The sequence below is a fragment of the Papilio machaon genome, chromosome 26 (assembly GCF_912999745.1).
Source record: "Papilio machaon chromosome 26, ilPapMach1.1, whole genome shotgun sequence".
Classification (NCBI taxonomy): Eukaryota; Metazoa; Arthropoda; class Insecta; order Lepidoptera; family Papilionidae; genus Papilio; species Papilio machaon.
The window spans coordinates 4,001,438-4,021,193 of record NC_060011.1 but is presented as its reverse complement, the minus strand read 5'-3'; the positions used below and the strand labels follow the sequence as shown (position 1 = coordinate 4,021,193).

The following is a 19,756-nucleotide window of genomic DNA, read 5'->3' as shown; positions in this document are numbered from 1 at the left end:
TGAAAAAAATATTATTTAAGTTTAATATTCAATTATTCGTAATTTCTTTGGCTTAAAATGTAGATAAACACGTACTTTTTCAAGTCCAGAAAGCTTCTTTGTAGCTTTAGGAGGTTTCGCACTGACTTTTTCGCCGTGTCTACTGGGGCTTTTGTCATATCTGTTATGTTTTGATTCAAAATTGGAACCATCATCACCGCTGCGTTCTCTGGACACATATCCTTTTCGATCGTCTGCTTTATAATCTTTGAAAGTTGCCAGGTATTCTCCATTGGCATAAATCTGCTCACTTGGATAATTGTCCTCGGTATGTCTCCTTTCGCTTGCCAAAAATAGAGATGTATTGTGTACATCTTCATCACTTTCGTGTCTCCTGTGCCTAGTCCTATGTATTTCTCCGCTGGAATCTTTTCGGAAGTCGTTTTCGATACCTGAATCAACTAATCGGTTATCAAAGTCGAATCTACGAGGTGATCGATCCTCTCGATAATAGTCTCGGCTATCTCCCGAATCATGGCGACGTATTCCGAAATCTTCTTTATGTTGCTTGTCTTTGTTTTTAACGCGACGCAACGAGTTGTGGTATGAGTCACTATTCTTTCCATTGTATCGAAGATTTGCATAATCGTCGTCACGCTCTTGAGCTATTTCAGGATTCGACGCATAATGTCCTTTCCTTTTACCAAACCACTCCTCTTTACCCTTGTATTTCTGTCCAGATTGTAAAAGATCATGACTAGAAGTAAAATGTTTTTTAGCTCTGTACTTCTTCTCTATGTATTCATCTGGTGAATGTATTGGTTTACGCGGATTGGATTCAAGACTGGGAGGTTCATATTCCGGCTCCGGAGGAAACACTTTTCTTTCTTCTTTGTACTTTGGTTCTGGGCTTCTGCTATATGCATATCGGTCGAAATCTTTGTGGGATTTTTGAACAGTTCTACTTTCCGTGTTGTACTTGATGTTATGATTATCTGAATCATATTTATTAAAATTTTCAGCAACGTTACTTTCTACGTTACCATCTCTTTCTAAAGTGTGCCGATAATATCTGGCAGTCTCGTTTACATATTTTTCTGTTGCCTTCATACGTTTTTCGGCCTCATATATGGGATCATTTTCCATAATAAATTTTGTAAAAGTTTCATCTGTATTTACTTTTCCACGATCTAACCGCCGAGCATTTAAACGCGATTCTAAAAGTTGTCGCCGATGACTGAGTTCGTTAAAGTCCAAGTCGAGTTTAGTAAGTTCAGGTTCGGTTTGTTTTCGCTTAGTATCCATGCCATCGCCTCTACCTCTAAAACTATCGAAATTGTTTTCTACATCTTTACTTGGATATTCATTGGCATAAGTAGGCTCGGGATCTTCAAAGTTTGTTAACTTATATTCTCTATACCTGGGTGTTGATGTTACTATGTTTTCATTTTCATTTTTGTATTTATAGTCGTAGCTACGATCCAAGGAATATTTGTATCTTTCTTCGTAACCGAGGCCTTCATCTTCGTCTGAGTAGCTACCATGTTTCTCGACTCGCGGAGAGTATACCTTTGCTTTACCAAACGATGGCATTGTATCTTTTGAGTCTTTCACAACTTGTGCATAGACAATACTTTTTTCCGTTTTGTTAACGGGGGTTGGTACTCTCTCAGGACTTGTAGTCCTTACAAATAAATTAGGGTCAGGACTTGCGCTGGGCTTTGTGTAGGAAAATGGTTGATTTATATTGCTTCCGTTAAGTGGCGCGATTAAGTGTGATTTCGGTGGCGGTGAATCTTGATCCTCTTTTAAAATCTTTACAAGTTGATCAACGGTTTGTCCTCTTGTTAATGGCGGTTTTTCTGGAGGCTGTTGGCTACTATGCTTCATTTCCTTCTCACCATGGATGTTTATATCAATCTTTTGTGTCAAAGTACTGTTATTAATTGGCTCTTTTTCTTCTTTTTGATTTATGTCCTGTTGTTTCGAAGAATCAATTTCATCAAATAATATGGTCTTTTTTATTTCAGTTTTTCGTTTTGGTGTGTCAATTATAATAGGCGAAGGTTCTTTTTCATTTGATTTCCCTCTTTTTGATTTAGACGGCGATTTTAAATCTGATTTATCGGGAGTTTTGTATCTTGGCGGTTTTTCTACAGGATTAACCTTTTTAACGTCTGTAGATGTACTTTTCTGTTCATCAGACTTGCTAGAGTTCTTTTGTTTTAATTTTTCTTTCTGAAATACCTCTAACGGAGGTGTCTTTTTGAAATAATCTTCCCTTGGTGAACTTTCAATAATGGGTGACAGTTGTGTCTTTTTATTTCTTAAAGATTTGAGAAATTCTTCAGTCTCACTTCCAGACCTTTTGCGAATAGGTTTGTTCTGACTATTTAAAGTAGTATTCGATTTCAAATCAGATACGTCACTTTTGCTACGTTTTACTACAACCACTGGCTTTGTGGTGACAACAACTGGTACGTCTGGGCTTTTATTTCTTTGCGCTCTTCTAAACAGAGTGGAAAGTGAGGTTCGATCTTTTCTTTTCTTAGCCGTTACATCACTAGTAGATCTACCGAGTGGTGATTTAATTGTCCCGTCTGGTGATCCTGCGTCGTCACTATTCCGTCTGCCAGATCTTTCTTCTTTGAATTTTCTTCTGTATGGTAGTGAGAAGAATTTTTCTGGTGATTGATCGGTAGTGCATGTAACGCTTTTTGCTTGAGCGAGTACTCTATTAGCTTCTTCTATTAATTCTTTTTCAGAAAGATGAGTAAATGGTTCTTTTCGAATAGATGATGATTGATGTTCGGATGAGGCACCCCGCTCGCGGGGTTTACCTGTAAAAGAAAGTGTATTGTGATGAACTGTTTTCCCATCTTATTCCATTTTATTAGATATAATGATATGAATGTTTTAAAAAATAAAAAAATATATATATATATATAAATATATATATATATATATATAAAATATTAATGAAATATAGGAAATAAAAGATAGAAAGATTTTTTACTATACTGCCTATTACAGGACTAAGCTTTAAGCTAATTCTAGAGTACATAACTATGTATACCAATCTTTTAACAAATAGTTTTTAAAACATTAGTTGCAAATGTTAAATTATTTTAGGCTAAAATATGAGTTATTGTTTACTGTTTATATAATTTGTAAATGCTGTGTACAAAACTACTGAGCGACATACGAGTATAATAATTGTGGGCTACTAACTTCTAAAACATATTTACCAAAATTTTGTTATCTCTGTTCCGACAATGTGTGGTTAATTACGGTTCCATTATACCTACATTGCATGTAAAGTCAATTCTTAAGAAGTATAGTACTCCAGTACACGTGGGTTTTTAATCCAACGAATTAGTACCACGCAAAAAGTATGAATAATGTTTAGAAATACTAAAAAAAATGTTCATTAGTGGTACCAGGTAAGGCAACATTAATCATAATGTCAAAATATGTTTTTGTAGCATGTGTCGTTTGTAAAGAATCTGGTTGTTATAGAAAAAACATGAGATATTTTTGTGAACGTTGTTAATTTGTTTTTTAATATTAGAAATAGATGTGACGCGATATCATCATTTGTTTTGATGAGATATTTACTGGTTTTCACATCTGTACAAAGTCAGCATCCATCTCAGCAATATGTTTTTAAACATGTGTTTCGACTGTGCAAATTCACAGTGACGTCAACACATTGACTGCTATCACACAGCCGTATTTACAGTCTTGTAATAAGCTTAATCAGTATCTGAACTAACATTTCCCAACACATATTCCGGGTTTTCGCAAGCGATCAGATTGTCACTGCAACGAGTTTTGTCACAAACAGTGCAATCGAACGCAGCCAAGGACATACGCGATTATACGTGATTGCAATTTTGTTAAATTTACTTGAATTGTTTACAAATATAGAGATTACGCCTAGAGATCTAGTAATGGTAGTTATGTAATAGGGAAAATTCAGCTTCGGATATTTTGGAACGAAGTTCCTTATCACGCGTTGTGAAAGGGGGCTAGACGGAAAAAATTCTTACGAACAGTTGTCACGACACTTTTTGCTATATCACCATGGCAACGACGTGACAATATATAACGAAAATTCATAGAAATAAAATGTACTTCTTGCGAAGACTTAAGTTTTTTATGCATAGAATAAACATTCGTTCCTTCACTAATTAATTGAAAGGAACTTCGTTCCATCCGGGTGTCCCTTGACACCTCTCAAGTTTTTTTTTTTATCGTTGTATTTAAGCTAAATTAAATTAATTTTTTTGCGCTGCTCATTATTAAAGGTCTTGTACTAAGGTCTATTACACAATATGCTAGCACTTAGCAATAAATAAACACGTAATATATTTCGTTGAATTGTTATTGTAATTATTGGTTTTTTAAAAATAACTATTGCCATTTTTGCACATAACATTTTTACATCTGCCCAGTTGTTTTGCTCTTAGTCGTGATTGCTTATTATTATTCTGGAGTCAAATATTCATTTATCTTAAAATTTATCATTTAGTTATCATAAAATCTAAGTGGTATCTGATTCTGTGACTTCTTGTAATGTCACTAAAACAAATAATATTTATTCATTTTTCATCTCGCATTTCGTCGAACTCATGTTAATTTTTACTGTCTTCAAATCTTTCCTTTTAAGATATGTAAATAATATATTTACTTTTCAATACTATTATATATATTTATTTTAATTTATAAGGTGACAAACTAGCTGCTACTTGAATTCGCTGAACTAGCGATGCGACCTCTGGTCATAGACACTCGCATTTGCACATTATTTGCTTACCTTAAATCGACGGAAAAGAGGACGTATAGAAAGAGAATATTTCTTCTTCCTATACGTCCCCTACTACAAATCTATATTCCCTTCCAATTCCTTTCTTATAAGAAATGGGTGGGAAGGAAAAGGGGACAAAAATAGGCCTCCACCACGTACACTCATCAGACGAAACACTTTATGTCTTCCACTGGAGTCGTGTCTTCTGTGTGGTCGTAGTATTACACCGGGCGAGCAACCTATTTATGCAACATGTGTTGTTGCTGGTGTCTTCTACTGTTAAATGATTTAAACAGTTAAGCGTAACGAATTAACGATCCATATCTGCATCGTAAGTATAGTTTTCTGTTACTATTCATTAGAGACTATGCGTATTTTTTTGTGCTAAGTAGTGCAAGGAAACAAGTCCGGATTCTAAATTATTTACACTAAGAACATAAAACATTAGCTTCATCACATATATCGTACTAATTTCGTTTATATAAAGTTTTAGCGTTTCCGTTTGTTGCTTTATTATACTTGTATGATGTGTACACCTATAATTTGGATAAATTATTATTCCGTTTTAATTTACTTTTGTTATATAAGTTATTGTGCATGTGTTATAATTTACCTGTTGGTGTATCTAAATAAATAAATAAATAAAAAATAAATAAATAAATAAATAAAAAATAAATCAATAGGATATCGAAAAATACATATCTGATCTTAACACGTTTCATGCCACGATTTTATCGTATGTAAGTGACCTCGCCAGTCGAGTCGGTGGCAATTAACGTGTTAAATCTGGATTATATGCGAATAAAGTCCTGCTCCACCAATTTAAACGTAGATCTGGTTTTGAGACAAGTTTAAACGGAAGCCTTCATTAAATACATCGTTAGGATCAATTTGGCAAGCTTGTTCGGCAATGTTGTAAATTATAACATGTAGAAGGGAAAAGTGCACAGGATGTTGACGTAAGCTTTAATAATATTCTCTTGAATTTATCCTCCTAATGAGGTAAGTGCTAGCTACTGACTTACGACGAACTCTGTGATAAAAAAAACGTATAAGTTCTTCAAGTTTAAATTATTCATAAAAAAAAATAACGGTCACATTTATAATAAAGGATTGTAATGGTATTTTATCTTACTAATACGAAAGTTTAGAAAGATGTTTGTTAGAATGTATCTCCAGAACGGCTCAATAGATCTGGATAAAATTTTCAACAAATGTAGTACCAGTCTGAAAAACCCAAACTTCTAATATTTTTTTAATTCAAAGCGAACAGAGTCGCGTCTGTTAGCACACGGTTTTTGACTTAAATCAATTAAGCTTATTTTAAAAGTGACATTTTCAATCGGAACAACGGCGTTATAAGTAATTATATGAATTACTAGCTATCACCAACAACACCGTCCGCGCGTAATTGAAAAAAAAAACTTAGTAAGTAGCCTATATGTTCTTCTAGATTATGTTCTACATCTGTGCCAAATTTCATCAAGATCCGGTCAACCGTTCCGGAGATATCTTCCAACAAACATTCATTCTTCCATCTAAACTTTCGCATTTATAATATCTGTAAGAAGTAAGATTATACATAGATGCTATAATATAAATAAATTCTAAGTAATATTAATAAACTCTACAACTTTAATATACTTGTATATAATGCGTTAATACATATGTTAAATTATACTAATATAGTAAGGCGACTAATCGAATGATGACTTCATACAATGGTCAAGTCACCAGTTTTTTCTGGCTTCAAGTGTATTGACTTTTGGTCGCGGGTTGATTAACACGAGTGGGTGGGATTCGGATCTGTATTAAAGGTATATTTATTATGCATTGTTATAACAGGTTACATTAATGATGTATTATTTTATTTAATTTTATTTAGATAGGCGATGGATTTTGAAGATTATTTCATTTACTTTTATAATAAGATTCGTTTAAGAAAGTGAATCTCCTTCATCTTGACCAAGCAAGAAAGGAAAAGAAAAATGCAGTTTAAAAAAGATATGTCGGCAAATATTATCTTTTGAACGTATAATTTACAATTATTAATTTCATTATTATAAAAATTCTGTTTTCTTTTTATTTGGTTTTAGAGCTATGACGTCACAGTATGGCGCGTGTTCATGCACATTCTTAAATGAAACGCATTGCTTCTAAATAAAATCTACACCAAGAAATAATCTCATTAATTCTAAAGCAAACAGTCAATAATATTCCTGATAACTCTATAAAAATACACGTTACGTAAATATATGATGAGTTTCATAGAAATCATTCTCATAAACATATTGTCCAACATTTTAACGCTATAGCTGGCTGGTATACAGTTAGAATCCGGTTGGGTGGTCGGAGTTTCAAAAAATATATATTATAATGAGAAATGTGATTGCTCAGAAAGCGCAGATCGAGTTATAATTCCCAATAATGACAGACAATAAAGTTACTAAAACTAGTCAATAACATATTCGTCAGTTAGTATATCATTATGTATGTGTATTTTTAATGATAACAAGATTACTAATTGTAGCCCAATGGGTCTAGCACGAATATCTGCGACTGCGATATTATATTAATTTTGACATAATTAACGATGACGATACGAAGTCGCTTGTCGCAAATATTCGTGATAGACCTATAATAGGCATCGGTACTATAAGAGAAACGATTCGTTATAATGGTAACGTTGCGTATATAGTTGTGATTGAGTATACCGAAGGAGTGTTTGTTTTAACGAACTAATCTGATTTCATAAGTCATATTCCACGAAAAGGTCGACGGATAAAAACGCGGAACTTGTGTAGTCGTAAATAAACCTATGAAATAAATTTTGATAGAAGAACTCGAAGAACTTTTGTTTCGTTTTCATAAAAAAAGGGACGAACGAGTTACAAGAACACCGAGGTGATTATCAATGCTTATTAAATAGCAATACCTGAGAAACTGAAATTCGAATAACTTAAATTCTTTTTCTTCCCTGCTTACAAATAATACAACCATAAGATAATATACGTTTGTAAATCAAACATTTTCTGACCACAAGTATGTACAGTCAGTAACAGAAATGGTATATTTGCAGTAACAGAGTCAGCTTGTACAATTAAGGCTTTACCACACTTGTGCAAACAAGACTTGTGAAACGGTGACGTCAACAGAGACTTAATATTCCGGTGTATTGAGTGGCATTGTATCGAGTTTAAGTAGCGTGGGGCGCGACTGCAAGCGAAAATAGTCTGAAGTAGAAAGAATTAAATACATAAAAAGTACAATCGGAATTTGGTAGCTTAACTAGTTGTCAGTAGTCGTCCCCAACGACTGGTTTAGAGCCTACCCAATTTAAGGTGATTAGGCCCTAGTTCAACCACGCTGGCACAGTGTTGGGTTACTTCATATATCTTTGAAGTTCTTCGCTGATATGTGCAGGTTAGATCAAGATGTTTTAGTTCACCGTATGAACTTTACTACTTAGACAAACTTTATTTTCGCAATCCAAGGGAGCTAAAAAGCCGACTTAGCAAAGCTCTCGATTAATTTTAACTTTGCAAACCCGCTATCTTCCATACTATATTCGCAATCTATTTTCCGACAGTAAGCTGTTAGTGCACAGATTCCTTGTATTGATAAGTAAACAATCCGGGGCGCTAACTGGACGTGGAGCAGAAGATCTGCGAGACGTTACTCATTTGTTAACACTATTGGACTTTGACAGCTTCCGTGCTACGTATATACATTTGAAAAAGATTTTTGTATTTGTTTTCACTCAACATAATATTCACCATTTTTGGTGTCAAAAAACTAATCAGTAATGATTTTAAATTAATCACTTTTGGTTGTGATTGTACAAATAGGTAGACTAATTGATGTTACATTATGATCTAATAAAATGACGGATTTTCACAATTATTGTTGTATTCTGTTAATTAATTTACAAGGAAATTCAACTTTATTTCCTTTGCTTAAGTTACATATTCCTTAAAATGTTAAGACGTAAATGGTAAGACGGAAAACTACGTCATTTGTTGGATCTTTTTGCACATTTCAAACAAGGCATTGTGTTGGAGAGTTCGAAATTCAAACCAGTTGTGAAGGTCAATGCAAGAGAATTTATGTGGGATGAATGTCATTTCAGAATGGCGGGAAACGGTGACTGACGTGTCGCATAATCTTGGAGATATGCAGTCAGTTTCAGAAATAGAAAACCTTTCTTTAAAATTTTATTTATATTAACTAGTGGTCAGGACCTCACAAGAAAAGAAGTAGGTTAGAGAGCCATAAAATAGGAAAATGAATTACACCATCTTAACAGTTGTCTAATTCATTTACTTTTATTTATTTTTGGAAAAAAAAATTCTGTATGCAAAGAATTTAGGTGAGCCGTCGGCCGGCCCAGATATCGCTGGAAAGACGCAGTGGAGGTGAACCTGCAATATCTCTAAGCAGCCGACTGGCAGAAAATGGCGTAGGACGGGCTGCGGTGGCGATTTCTTCTTTTGGTGGTCAAGACCCACTTGGGGTCGCTGTGACAGCAGAGTAAGAATTTAAATGGACTTTATTTACGTCCTATACCTAATATAAAATACCTTTGCTTATTCGGATGTTAAGAGTAACACCTGGTGTCCACCCACACCATTGCCTCTTGTTCGATAAAAGAAGAAACGAAGACTTTTCAATTATGTATCTAATATCTTTAGTAATAAAGTTTATTATGTTTGTACATCTTACTGCATAGCATGTCTGACATTTGAATGGACAGATTAATTATGTCATTACTTACATGGTCGTAAGACATAAGACATTATCTGTGGTGTTCAGAATTTCAATGTAATTTAGTAATACTGAAGTGTTATACAGGAACTGTAACTGTATTTCATATTTATGCGCTTTAAATTATCTTGACCTTGAGCTTCTAAAAGTGATAACTGATCGAATAGATTTGAACTCGTTGAAATTGTTGATCAATTTTTATCCCAATCCGTTTTCATATAGTGCTTCGTGTTAAATTTATATTATTGCAACCGAATAAAATTATTATTATGAGAAAGATGGAAAAATAAAGTAATAAAAACAAGAAAATGACACAAATAAAAACGATTCAATAAAACTAACCATTGCCATTCTTAAAAAAAAACTGTCATGTCCAATAAAATAAATGTTTATATACGGAACTGTACTAAAAGAATTGAAATAAATAATTAAATACAGTATACCTGTTCACGGCAGAGATCGTAAACAGTTGCCGAGGTGTAGTCGTGACGTTATATGCAAATAGAAATGTAGGATGATTCGTACTTTAATAAACAGTGTTTGACAAGTATGTGATGTACTTCGTACGTATTTTTACCACCTGATGTTACGATTTATGATGTGGAACTTTGTATTTAACGAAAAAAAAATCTAATTGTATTGTATAGTGAATTGTACAAAAGCTTTAATTATTTGTGCTTTATCTTAGAATTTAGGGCTTTAGGGTAAATGTCTTAAATTGAAAATTGATGGTATGTTTATTAACAAAACTGACTAACATTGGGCCGCCGATTTCTCGTTTTACGTCGTCATAAGCCACCTGAATGATATTCAGTATTGACATAACGATGTTTATCGCTGACAAATGTTTGATATAAGCCGGCAAATAACATATTATTAACATATAAATTGAGTTCGAGCCAACAAATGGTCGAAATCAATTTGGATTAACATATAGGAGTGGCGCTGAACTATATAAAGCTTTCGAAAGAGTCGACCACATATGGAAGACGTGTGCAGGTCATTGCCGACTTAGAATCGATCCAAATGTCTTACAATACGTCGTTGATGACCTTTTTAGGATCGTCTGAACACAATCTGATTAAAATCAGCTCGCCTCCGCTTATGTTTTGTTTGAATATCAAAAGGTATGCCTCAGGGTGTTATCCTTGGACCATTATTAGACGATACATTTGATAATTGTTGTCTAACAATTCATTTAAGAATCTATAAAGAAGATATGTAATCTAAAATATTATGTGCTTTACTTTAGACTATGTATATAATTTGATATATTACTTTAAATGTTAATTGCATTTGTATGCCATTTTTGATTGTTACAATGTGTATTACAATTAATTTACTAAGTTCTATAACTAGGTCTATTTTATTATAGGTAAATTGTAGAGCAACAAGTAACATTTGAAATAAAAGTGAAGGGGCTTAAAGTTATTGATTATCCAAGGCTTATCATTAAAAATAGATTTGAAATAGTAAAGAAAATGTTATCGTCGTTCTTAGGCTGCATTAGTTATTTTAAGTGAAAGAAATTATTTTAATATTTTCGAAATTCACATTCATAACTATGCACACACACACTCGAACATACACATACACACACATGCATATTATTAACATATTTTGTACTGTAGCACATACTGTGGTAACATAAGATCATAAATAAAAGAAGGCGCTGTCTCCTGTAACACAGGTTATACCTAACACAGGTGACAGAGCTCTATTAAATTTGTAAAAATATTTTTAGTTCAATGTAGGATTGTTTTTTTTTATTTTCACATCTGTACTTGTTCTAATTGTGTACTATTCAATGTAAATAAAACATATTTTAAGACGTGTAAATTAATACTACCACTGTTAAGATACGTTTCTTATGATTCTGTTTTTCGTAAACCCTATTAGATGGCCTCATGTTTATATAAAATTTTCTCGTGGTTTCAACTATTAATATTAATACGATTTCTACTAAATTTTACGACCTAAAGATTTACGACTTCATACATATTATTGCTACTTAATTTTACAATTCAAAAATCGTTCGGAGAATTTTAGTATCGGTTTTTATCAAAAGTAGAAAACACATATATTACTGTAGGTTTCCGACATCAAAATCTGCGTTTAAATTATATTTTTATCTCTGTTTTGTCAAAGATAATGATAGAGATGACGATATGTTTTATACAGATTTTGAAGTCAGAAACCCACGGTTGGTCGTTCTATTTAAATTAGGTATAGTCGAGTTAATAATAATTGTTTTTTGTATGTTTTTATAAAACATTCTAAAAGTATCATTCTGGTTTTTACAATATATAATAAAATAAAAAAACGACTTGGTAGCGATAGCGCTATCTGTTGGCTGCTTTTTAAAACAACGATTTTTATTTACATTAAACAAACCTCACCTAACATTTTAGAAAATACTCGAAAACATCGAAAAATTACTTAATAAAATCCAAAAAGTCAGTCCGTAAAAAAAATTCACAGTGGTCGTCAACCTTTGTTAGGGGATGACAATCACAAGAAGATCTAATATATAAAATTCTCGTGTCGCGGTGTTTGTGGTTAAACTCCTCCGAAACGGCTTGACCGATTCTCATGAAATTTAGTGAGCATATTCAGTAGGTCTGAGAATCAGCCAAAATCTATTTTTCATAACCCCCCCCCCATTTAGTTTTTTTTTAACTGCGTGCGGACGGAGTCGCGGGCGACAGGTAATCAAAAAAAATTAAAAAAAAATTAAAAGTAAATTTTAATGAATTCTAATCTACATTTCTTACGAACTTCTTGTTTTTTTTCAATTCATTAAAATTTTTAAGTCTCACGATTTAAAAATACTGTTGTATTGTTGTTTTTGTTGCGGCAAAAACTTTACGTTCCGGATTAAATTGTTTAACTTTGATTAAGTACGGGTGGAGTTTAAAAAACACAGATTTATTGTCTTACAAATTTAAATCGGTTTTTTTTGTAAAAACAAATAGTTTTAAGTAACAATTGCTTTAGTCAATGTCATGAGCTAAGTTACCTAAGATTTTTACTTGATTTTATGTTACAAAGGTCAACAAATATAAATTTCATAGATAAATATTCCAATTTCACTTTCAAAATACCGAAAAAAAAAAATCAAGTTATTCAAATTATGTGCTACTATGACTGGATATTATCGGTTAAAATTTATATCAATCACTCAAATTCGGTTCGGTAAAATTTAACGTTTTAAAACCCATTAGTATCTACTGATATTGACCTCAATTGTCTAAATTGATCGATTGTCATGGATTATTTATATAAAAATCAATTATTTATGGTACAAGTTATTAGCAATAATGAACACTATTTTATGCCTATTAACTGTTTATTTACCTAATGATTTGGTATTTTTTTCATTTGAAAGCCAAAAAGCGCTAGTGAAAAAGATGTTTAATGAAATCCGCTTGCAAATTGAGTAAAAAAAAAAAACTTGAGAGGTGTCAAGAGACACCCGGATGGAACGAAGTTCCTTTCAATTAATTAGTGAAGGAATTGTAATAATTTTTTTTTAAGTCGCGACCCCACACTTATAGAAATGAAAATATCTGGCTTGCTTTCTATAAGAGAGAGAGAGACAGACAGACAGAGAAACATGCGACGCCGCACAGCTTACAATAGCTTACTATAGCAAAAAGTGTCGTGACAAATTTTCGTAAGAATTTTTTCCGTCTAGCCCCCTTTCACAACGCGCGATAAGGAACTTCGTTCCAATTGTAAATTTAGTTGAATATAACATGGCAACCACTTTCAGGCAAAACGTCTAAGTAAGAAAATGTCTTGGTATCTCTGATTACGTGATTTAAAAAGGCGGATGACTGTGCATTAAAAATCCGTATGTGATGTGTATACTCCTTTCTCCTACAATTGTAATTCAAGATCCGATCATCGACAACGTAACAGTAAAACAACAATAGCCTCCATATAAAGTATCAATCTTTCAATCAAACGTTGGCATTGATCCCTTCTATAATGGATGATTATTATTATTATGTTTTTCTTATGCTATTTATATGCAACCATTCTTTGTATCGTGGTCATCTTGACCTTCAGACCCATCGGTATTCATTGTCACCATTTGAATAACAAATTGCAATTTTTGACGCCGCTATTTTGTATCATTGTTAGTAACGTGTCAGACTATATTTTCCTTAAGTTTGTGTTAAGATTAGTATTTGTAGTAAAGTTTCATTTTATTATTAACTACCACAAACAGAGTGGTTAAATGATCATTAAGGTTATTGTAGATTTGTAAATATCTCCACTGAAAGACTGCTTAAGTCAACAATAAATAATGATAAACACAATAATGATAAACATAAAAAACTTCTGTTACTGTCGGTACGTAAATCTTTGGACTTGTTCTATGGTCTAATATTCTTCGAGATTGTATTATAATTATTGATTTCGAGACTGAGTTTGTAACTCCGCTTGTAAATGTACTATGAAATTTAACTTAGCAACCAGAATGCTAGACTTATTGAAATCTTAGTATTGCTCCTATTATCGAAAATACTGGAGAAAAACATTATTTTTAATTTAAAGGCTACAAAGTACATAGTACAATATTTGTGTACCGCTTAGTAGAAGAGTTTAAGGATTTGGGAGGCGCAGCAGTCCCGTTCACGATGTTACGCAAACGTAATCACGCAACGTAAACTTCCCAAAAAAAAATCCTGACGTAAGAAGAAACGAAATAAATTCTAAAATAGCAAATAAATTACCATCAATTATTCACTTATCTTAAATTAAAAGACACAACTACAAGCTATAGATAATAAAGCGGAAAAAGAAATAATAAACAAGGATATAGAAAAAGATGATTAGCCAGCATTACGGTCATGACTATCTATCGTAGATATTGTGCAACATAAAAAAAAAGATACAAAAGAGGTTTCTATGTTAGAATTAGTCACTCCATATCAGTCACAGTTAGTCATTACAGATGAAGATACCAAGAAATAAGATGCTACTGCGAGACGGTAGTCATTTGTTAACTCTACAATATCAGTTACGATGAATCTCCACTGTCGTAAAACCTGCATTACAATACTGCCATCCTTCTATTCCTATTTGAAGAACCAGAGACGGCAATAATGTTCTAACAAGTGTCACGTGTGAAATTCACTGTTAGACGTACAATGTTAACCACTCCAGTGTTTTTTTGCGTGGTTATTTAATGATTAGTTAGTTAAAAAAACAACCATTTTAATATTTTATTATATTTTTTGGCTGTATAGCATATTAAAGGTTATGCTGATGCGTCCCATGCTATTTTAGTAGCATAACCTAATATAAAGCTCAGTATAGAGGAAAGTTTATGGAGTTCGTTAAATCAATCGACAAGAATTTGCAACATATTTCGCTTGTATTATCAATTTTTTAAACTATAAATAATTGGTTTTTGTAACCTATTTATGGTTGTACACAAATGATCCTTGATGATGAATATAGAAATATTATATAATACAAAGGTATTTATTTTACAGGGAAATGCAAACATATTATAGTTACTTTATAGGAAAGAAAAAAAAGCTTTAGTTTCTTGTAACTTACGTATTTGAAAAATTTATTAATTAGCAGTTATGGAAATCTCAATAGTATCAATTATTTTAATTTGAGAATATACGAAAAAAAGAGTCAAGGCATAATTAATTAAACTCTACTAAATACATTTCAATATTGTCTTTGGATTCTTAGAAACTTCATAAATCAATCCTCTTAATTGAGCATGGACTCACCGAATCGTTTAACGTGTACGTCTCTATTAAAAGACACGGATCTCTGTTTAGTCTCTTTGGGTTCCTTCGTTTCGTTATCGTTTCTTGGTTCTTTAGCTAATTTATCGCCTTCAATGGCGTTGTCTGCCTTGGTACCAATTTCATCTGACATCGGATGGTGAGGTACCCGATTGATGGTACCTCGTACTTTCGGTTTTTCGCTTACAGTCAACTCGGCGGTTTCGGTATCATCGATACGTTTATCTGGAAATATTTCACTGACTGAATGAACTCAGTACTATATCTTCTAGTCTCTTAAATTCTATATCTTAAAATACTGGTCATTTGTTATGTTTCAGTATTGTAGTTAACTTTAGGAGTATATCAAAATGCTTATGTAATTGGTGCTTCTTCCGAAAGATTCTACTTAGTATGTAAACCTATTCATCGTCATTGAATGCATCAAAGCTTTTTATAAAAATGTATGTAATGCAATTTATGTTGTATAATAATGTATGCATGAGTATGGCATTAATTTGACCCATTGTTCTCCATGGTCAGTATTTTAGCCGTACTAAAATGATTACCAGGAAGTCTTAGTACGCCGGCGTTTTAATGACCAAAGATCTTATCTCTAACCGGTATAACAATATCCTGTTATTATTCTTAGAAGTTATTATGCAAAAGGATTGATTTACTAACCTCCTTACACTCTTAGTAAACATCACTCCGGCTATACTTTCGGTTTTAATGTTGCAGTAGAGATGGAGGCATTTTGTTCTGAAAAAAAAAAAAGAAACACAATTTCAGTTAACGTCAAACTACTTACAAAGATTAAAGCCCGCTACACATCGTCAGTATTAGCTGTACAGTTCGACTGTTCAGTTAAAACTAAAGGTGTGTAGCCGGCTTAAGTATATGAGATCAAATCTGTTACTTATATTTATTCTAAAGAAATATATCGTTGAAAATCTTTCGTTTAATGACATTTTCTTTGTCAAAATTGGTAGTAATAGTAACCTTCTAAATCGAAAAGTATTGAAGTGACAGATTTTTTTTAGGAAAGAAAAAGCATTTAAGAAAAGAAATGAAGAGCACGATGGCAAGCGAAAAACATAGTTGAAAAAAAACTATTTTTTACAACTATGTGATATGTACCTATTACGTAAAGCTTTTGCAAAAAATAACGTAACGCAGTTTTGTAACGTAAGTGGGGACAAGAAACCCACTAAGTAATGAGATTTCGAGCAACGGTACTACAATGATCAATCGTGACGGACAACAAATTTGACGAGAACAAATTAATTAAACGTCTAAATTGAGATGAATTTAATTTCGATCCCAGCAATTATGTTGTAAAGGACTTGTTCAATATACCAGTACCGGTTTTAAATTGATTATTGTCGTTTTATTTTTATGTTTTAATAGTTTTATTTCAATTAATATATACAATAGATTAGTAATAACATATGTGATTTATGGCATTAGTTATTTGTATGAAATCGTTTGGTAAAAGTGCTCCATTATGTAAATTATTGGAGAACCAAGGACTAAGAAATATATACAATATATTGTATTGAAAGATCGCATTTTAGATATATTATACTTGGATGTATTTAAATTCTAATCGTCTACATTAATATTTTAAAGAAAAAGTAATTTAAGAAAAATCATAAGGACATCCAAATTTAAACACTCTTCAAAAAACATATATGCAAAAGTCCTAGCTATAGAAAACTTTGAATTGTAATTTATGTTAAATATCGTTTTAGGGAAAAAAATAGTCTTGTAGTGAAAAAAAAAGTAATGAGATTGAATGTAGGCTATAAAGGTAGAGGAAGACCAAAGAAAGTATGGATGGATTGTTTGAAAGAGGATATGTGTAAGAAGGGAGTAAATTCAGATATGACGTCTGATAGAGATGTATGGAGGAGTAGTTCATACTGTGCCGACCCTCCATAGGGATAAGAGCAGGTTGATGATGAGTCTTGTAGTGAACAAAAATTCTACGTACTTGTTGTGATCAGAATGTGTGAACAGAATAACATTTAATGAAACAGAATAAAAATAATTTATTAATACGTTACAAATTTTCACATTCTCAATCGTTTGCTAATATAACCTTGTTATGATACAGATTATTAATTTGCATAGTGTCGTAAGAGGGCACAGACTAAAAACCGAATTAATGTCCTTTACTAGTAAACTTCATTATGGCCAGCTATAACTCATTATTAATTTTCATTATAGTAACCGCTTATGCTGGCTACACATCTTCGCTAGTTGTTTACACATCGCTAGTCGAATGATCCTTTGTCTACGGAGCTCTGAGAGTCTTTTACGAATATTTGCGTGATAGTTGCGGGAAAGTGTTCGTAAGTTCATCGACAAAATTCGTATGATTTGTTGTTTTACTTTACGCCAGGTACACAAATTATGATATAAATTTTGTCGATGCTGTTACGAAAGAAAATGTCCTCATGAATATTCATGCTAGGTTCAGTTAAATTGTACGTGTAATTGTAGTTACGGGAAAAATCGAGGGGAAGAGACCCATAGGGCGCCTCCTTATGCGCTGGACTGACCTAATATGCACCGCACACGACTCCAGCATACATAATGCCCTCCACATAGCCAAGAATCGCACAGAGTGGAGAACCACCCTACGTGAGAGGGCAAGAGGAGAGGTTGCGACCCTCAGGAGTGAGTAAACGATGCGCAGAGAGAGAGAGAACGTTTAATTGATCAACTCCACTGTTTAATTGATAGCTAAAATTTTGCCTAGTAAGTTTTAACTCAAGTCACACTGTTCAGTTAAAACTGAAGGTGTGTAGCGGGCTTTAATATTTCTTAAAAGACCGTCTTGCGTGTTTATAGCCTTACTTAGTATGAAAGATACTAATCTAAAAACATTAATAAGGCATTAATTAATATTTCGATCGATATTTTATGTTGTGTAAATAAGTTCGCTTTTGTATATAGTGACAGTATTTCTTGGTCACAATTACAACTTACAACCTTCGGTTTTTATTGATATTGAAATGATTGTTATATACTGATATATATTTATTTTGATAATGAAATATCGATGTCTTATTTTAAACCTACAATATTTACATTGTTGTTCTATTATATAAGGCTGGTAAATTTATTTAGTCAAATAGAACAAATTGTAAATTTTAAATTCTAACACAAATATTTGTGACAATCGCCATCGTATCGCCATCATTCATCGTCAACATAATTTGGTACAGATGTAGAACATAGTCTGGAAGAACATATAATGATATAAATATTTTTTTTTTAATTTGGCGCGGACAGAGTCGCGGGCGACAACTAGAGTAGTACTAATGTTGACATAATTGACGATGATGATACGAAGGCGATTATCACAAAAATTCGTGCTAGGCCTACCGTTAGCAGTCCTATTCAGTATCGAGCGAGTAAATATTACAGAGCAATATAACGTCAGTACTGTCAGGTGCTTAGTTGTATTGCGTCAAATCAGCGAATGTGGTCGAACGCCGGACCGTTTGCGAAACGGTGCGGCTAAAGTTGTTTTTAGTTGTATGGTACAAGTTATAGCGATTTTGTGAATTAAAGTTAAAAATGTGAAGTGTAAATCGTAATCTTTTAACAGTTATGATAAATGGATGATTGCGAAATAAAATTACCTTTTTTAAATACTAAAAGGAATATTATTATAAAATAAAAAAATTATTTGTCAGAAATATAATAAAGCAATGAGTATAGAAAAAGCACTATCCTATTGAGACTCGAATCAAAAGTTATATTTTCAAGTAGAATTTAAAAGTTTAATTAAGATATATATTTTTCTAATAAAATCTCTCAAAATACAGAGCTCTAAATTTTAATCGAATTGCTGATCGCTATTAACTTGCACCACACCATACCACTTTTACTCGACCGAACATATCATTACGGGGCTGACATTTTGTTGCCTATTTTACGTTCGGCTTTTTGCGGTTCCCATGTAAATATTGCCTCGTCGATTAATAACATTTGTTTATATATTAAAATAACTAATGTAATTGAAAACAGATAAATATTTGAAATCAAAATGTTGACAGATTAATTAAATGAAAGTAGAGTCATATCTGGTGTATGCCTAGCTTCAATGCAACTTTGTATGTGGTTGTGGCCATACCCCTACTGAAGCGAGAACGACCGTTACACAAAAAAATCTGGAGAGCATTGACTATCACTTACTACGGCACAAACAGACGTTAAAGTGGTTTTTTAAGTATAAATTGAGTATGAGCAAACTACACTAAGCCGTTGATTAAATATTTTTATTGAAGAAAAGTATGTAAATGTTGTTCATTAGCAGAAATAAGTTGGCTTCGTAAATGGAATTGCAGATATTTTCATAATATATTGCTCGCTGCAAGGTTATTTCAATAGTCATAATTATATTAAAGGGCGTGATATTAGGAGTGAT

At 32.6% G+C, this 19,756-nt stretch overlaps 1 protein-coding gene across 1 annotated transcript in view; it reads right to left on the bottom strand.

Moving 5' to 3' along the window:
* Positions 1-19,756, bottom strand: part of LOC106708197 — a 53,992-nt gene that overhangs the window by 14,724 nt on the left and 19,512 nt on the right. The window contains exons 2-4 of the mRNA XM_014499674.2: positions 15,997-16,074; positions 15,316-15,558; positions 76-2,819 (exon numbers count right to left, since the gene is read on the bottom strand). Coding sequence (XP_014355160.2) covers positions 76-2,819; positions 15,316-15,466 — 2,895 coding nt within the window. The 5' untranslated portion in view covers positions 15,467-15,558; positions 15,997-16,074. The remainder of the gene's footprint in view (positions 1-75; positions 2,820-15,315; positions 15,559-15,996; positions 16,075-19,756) is intronic.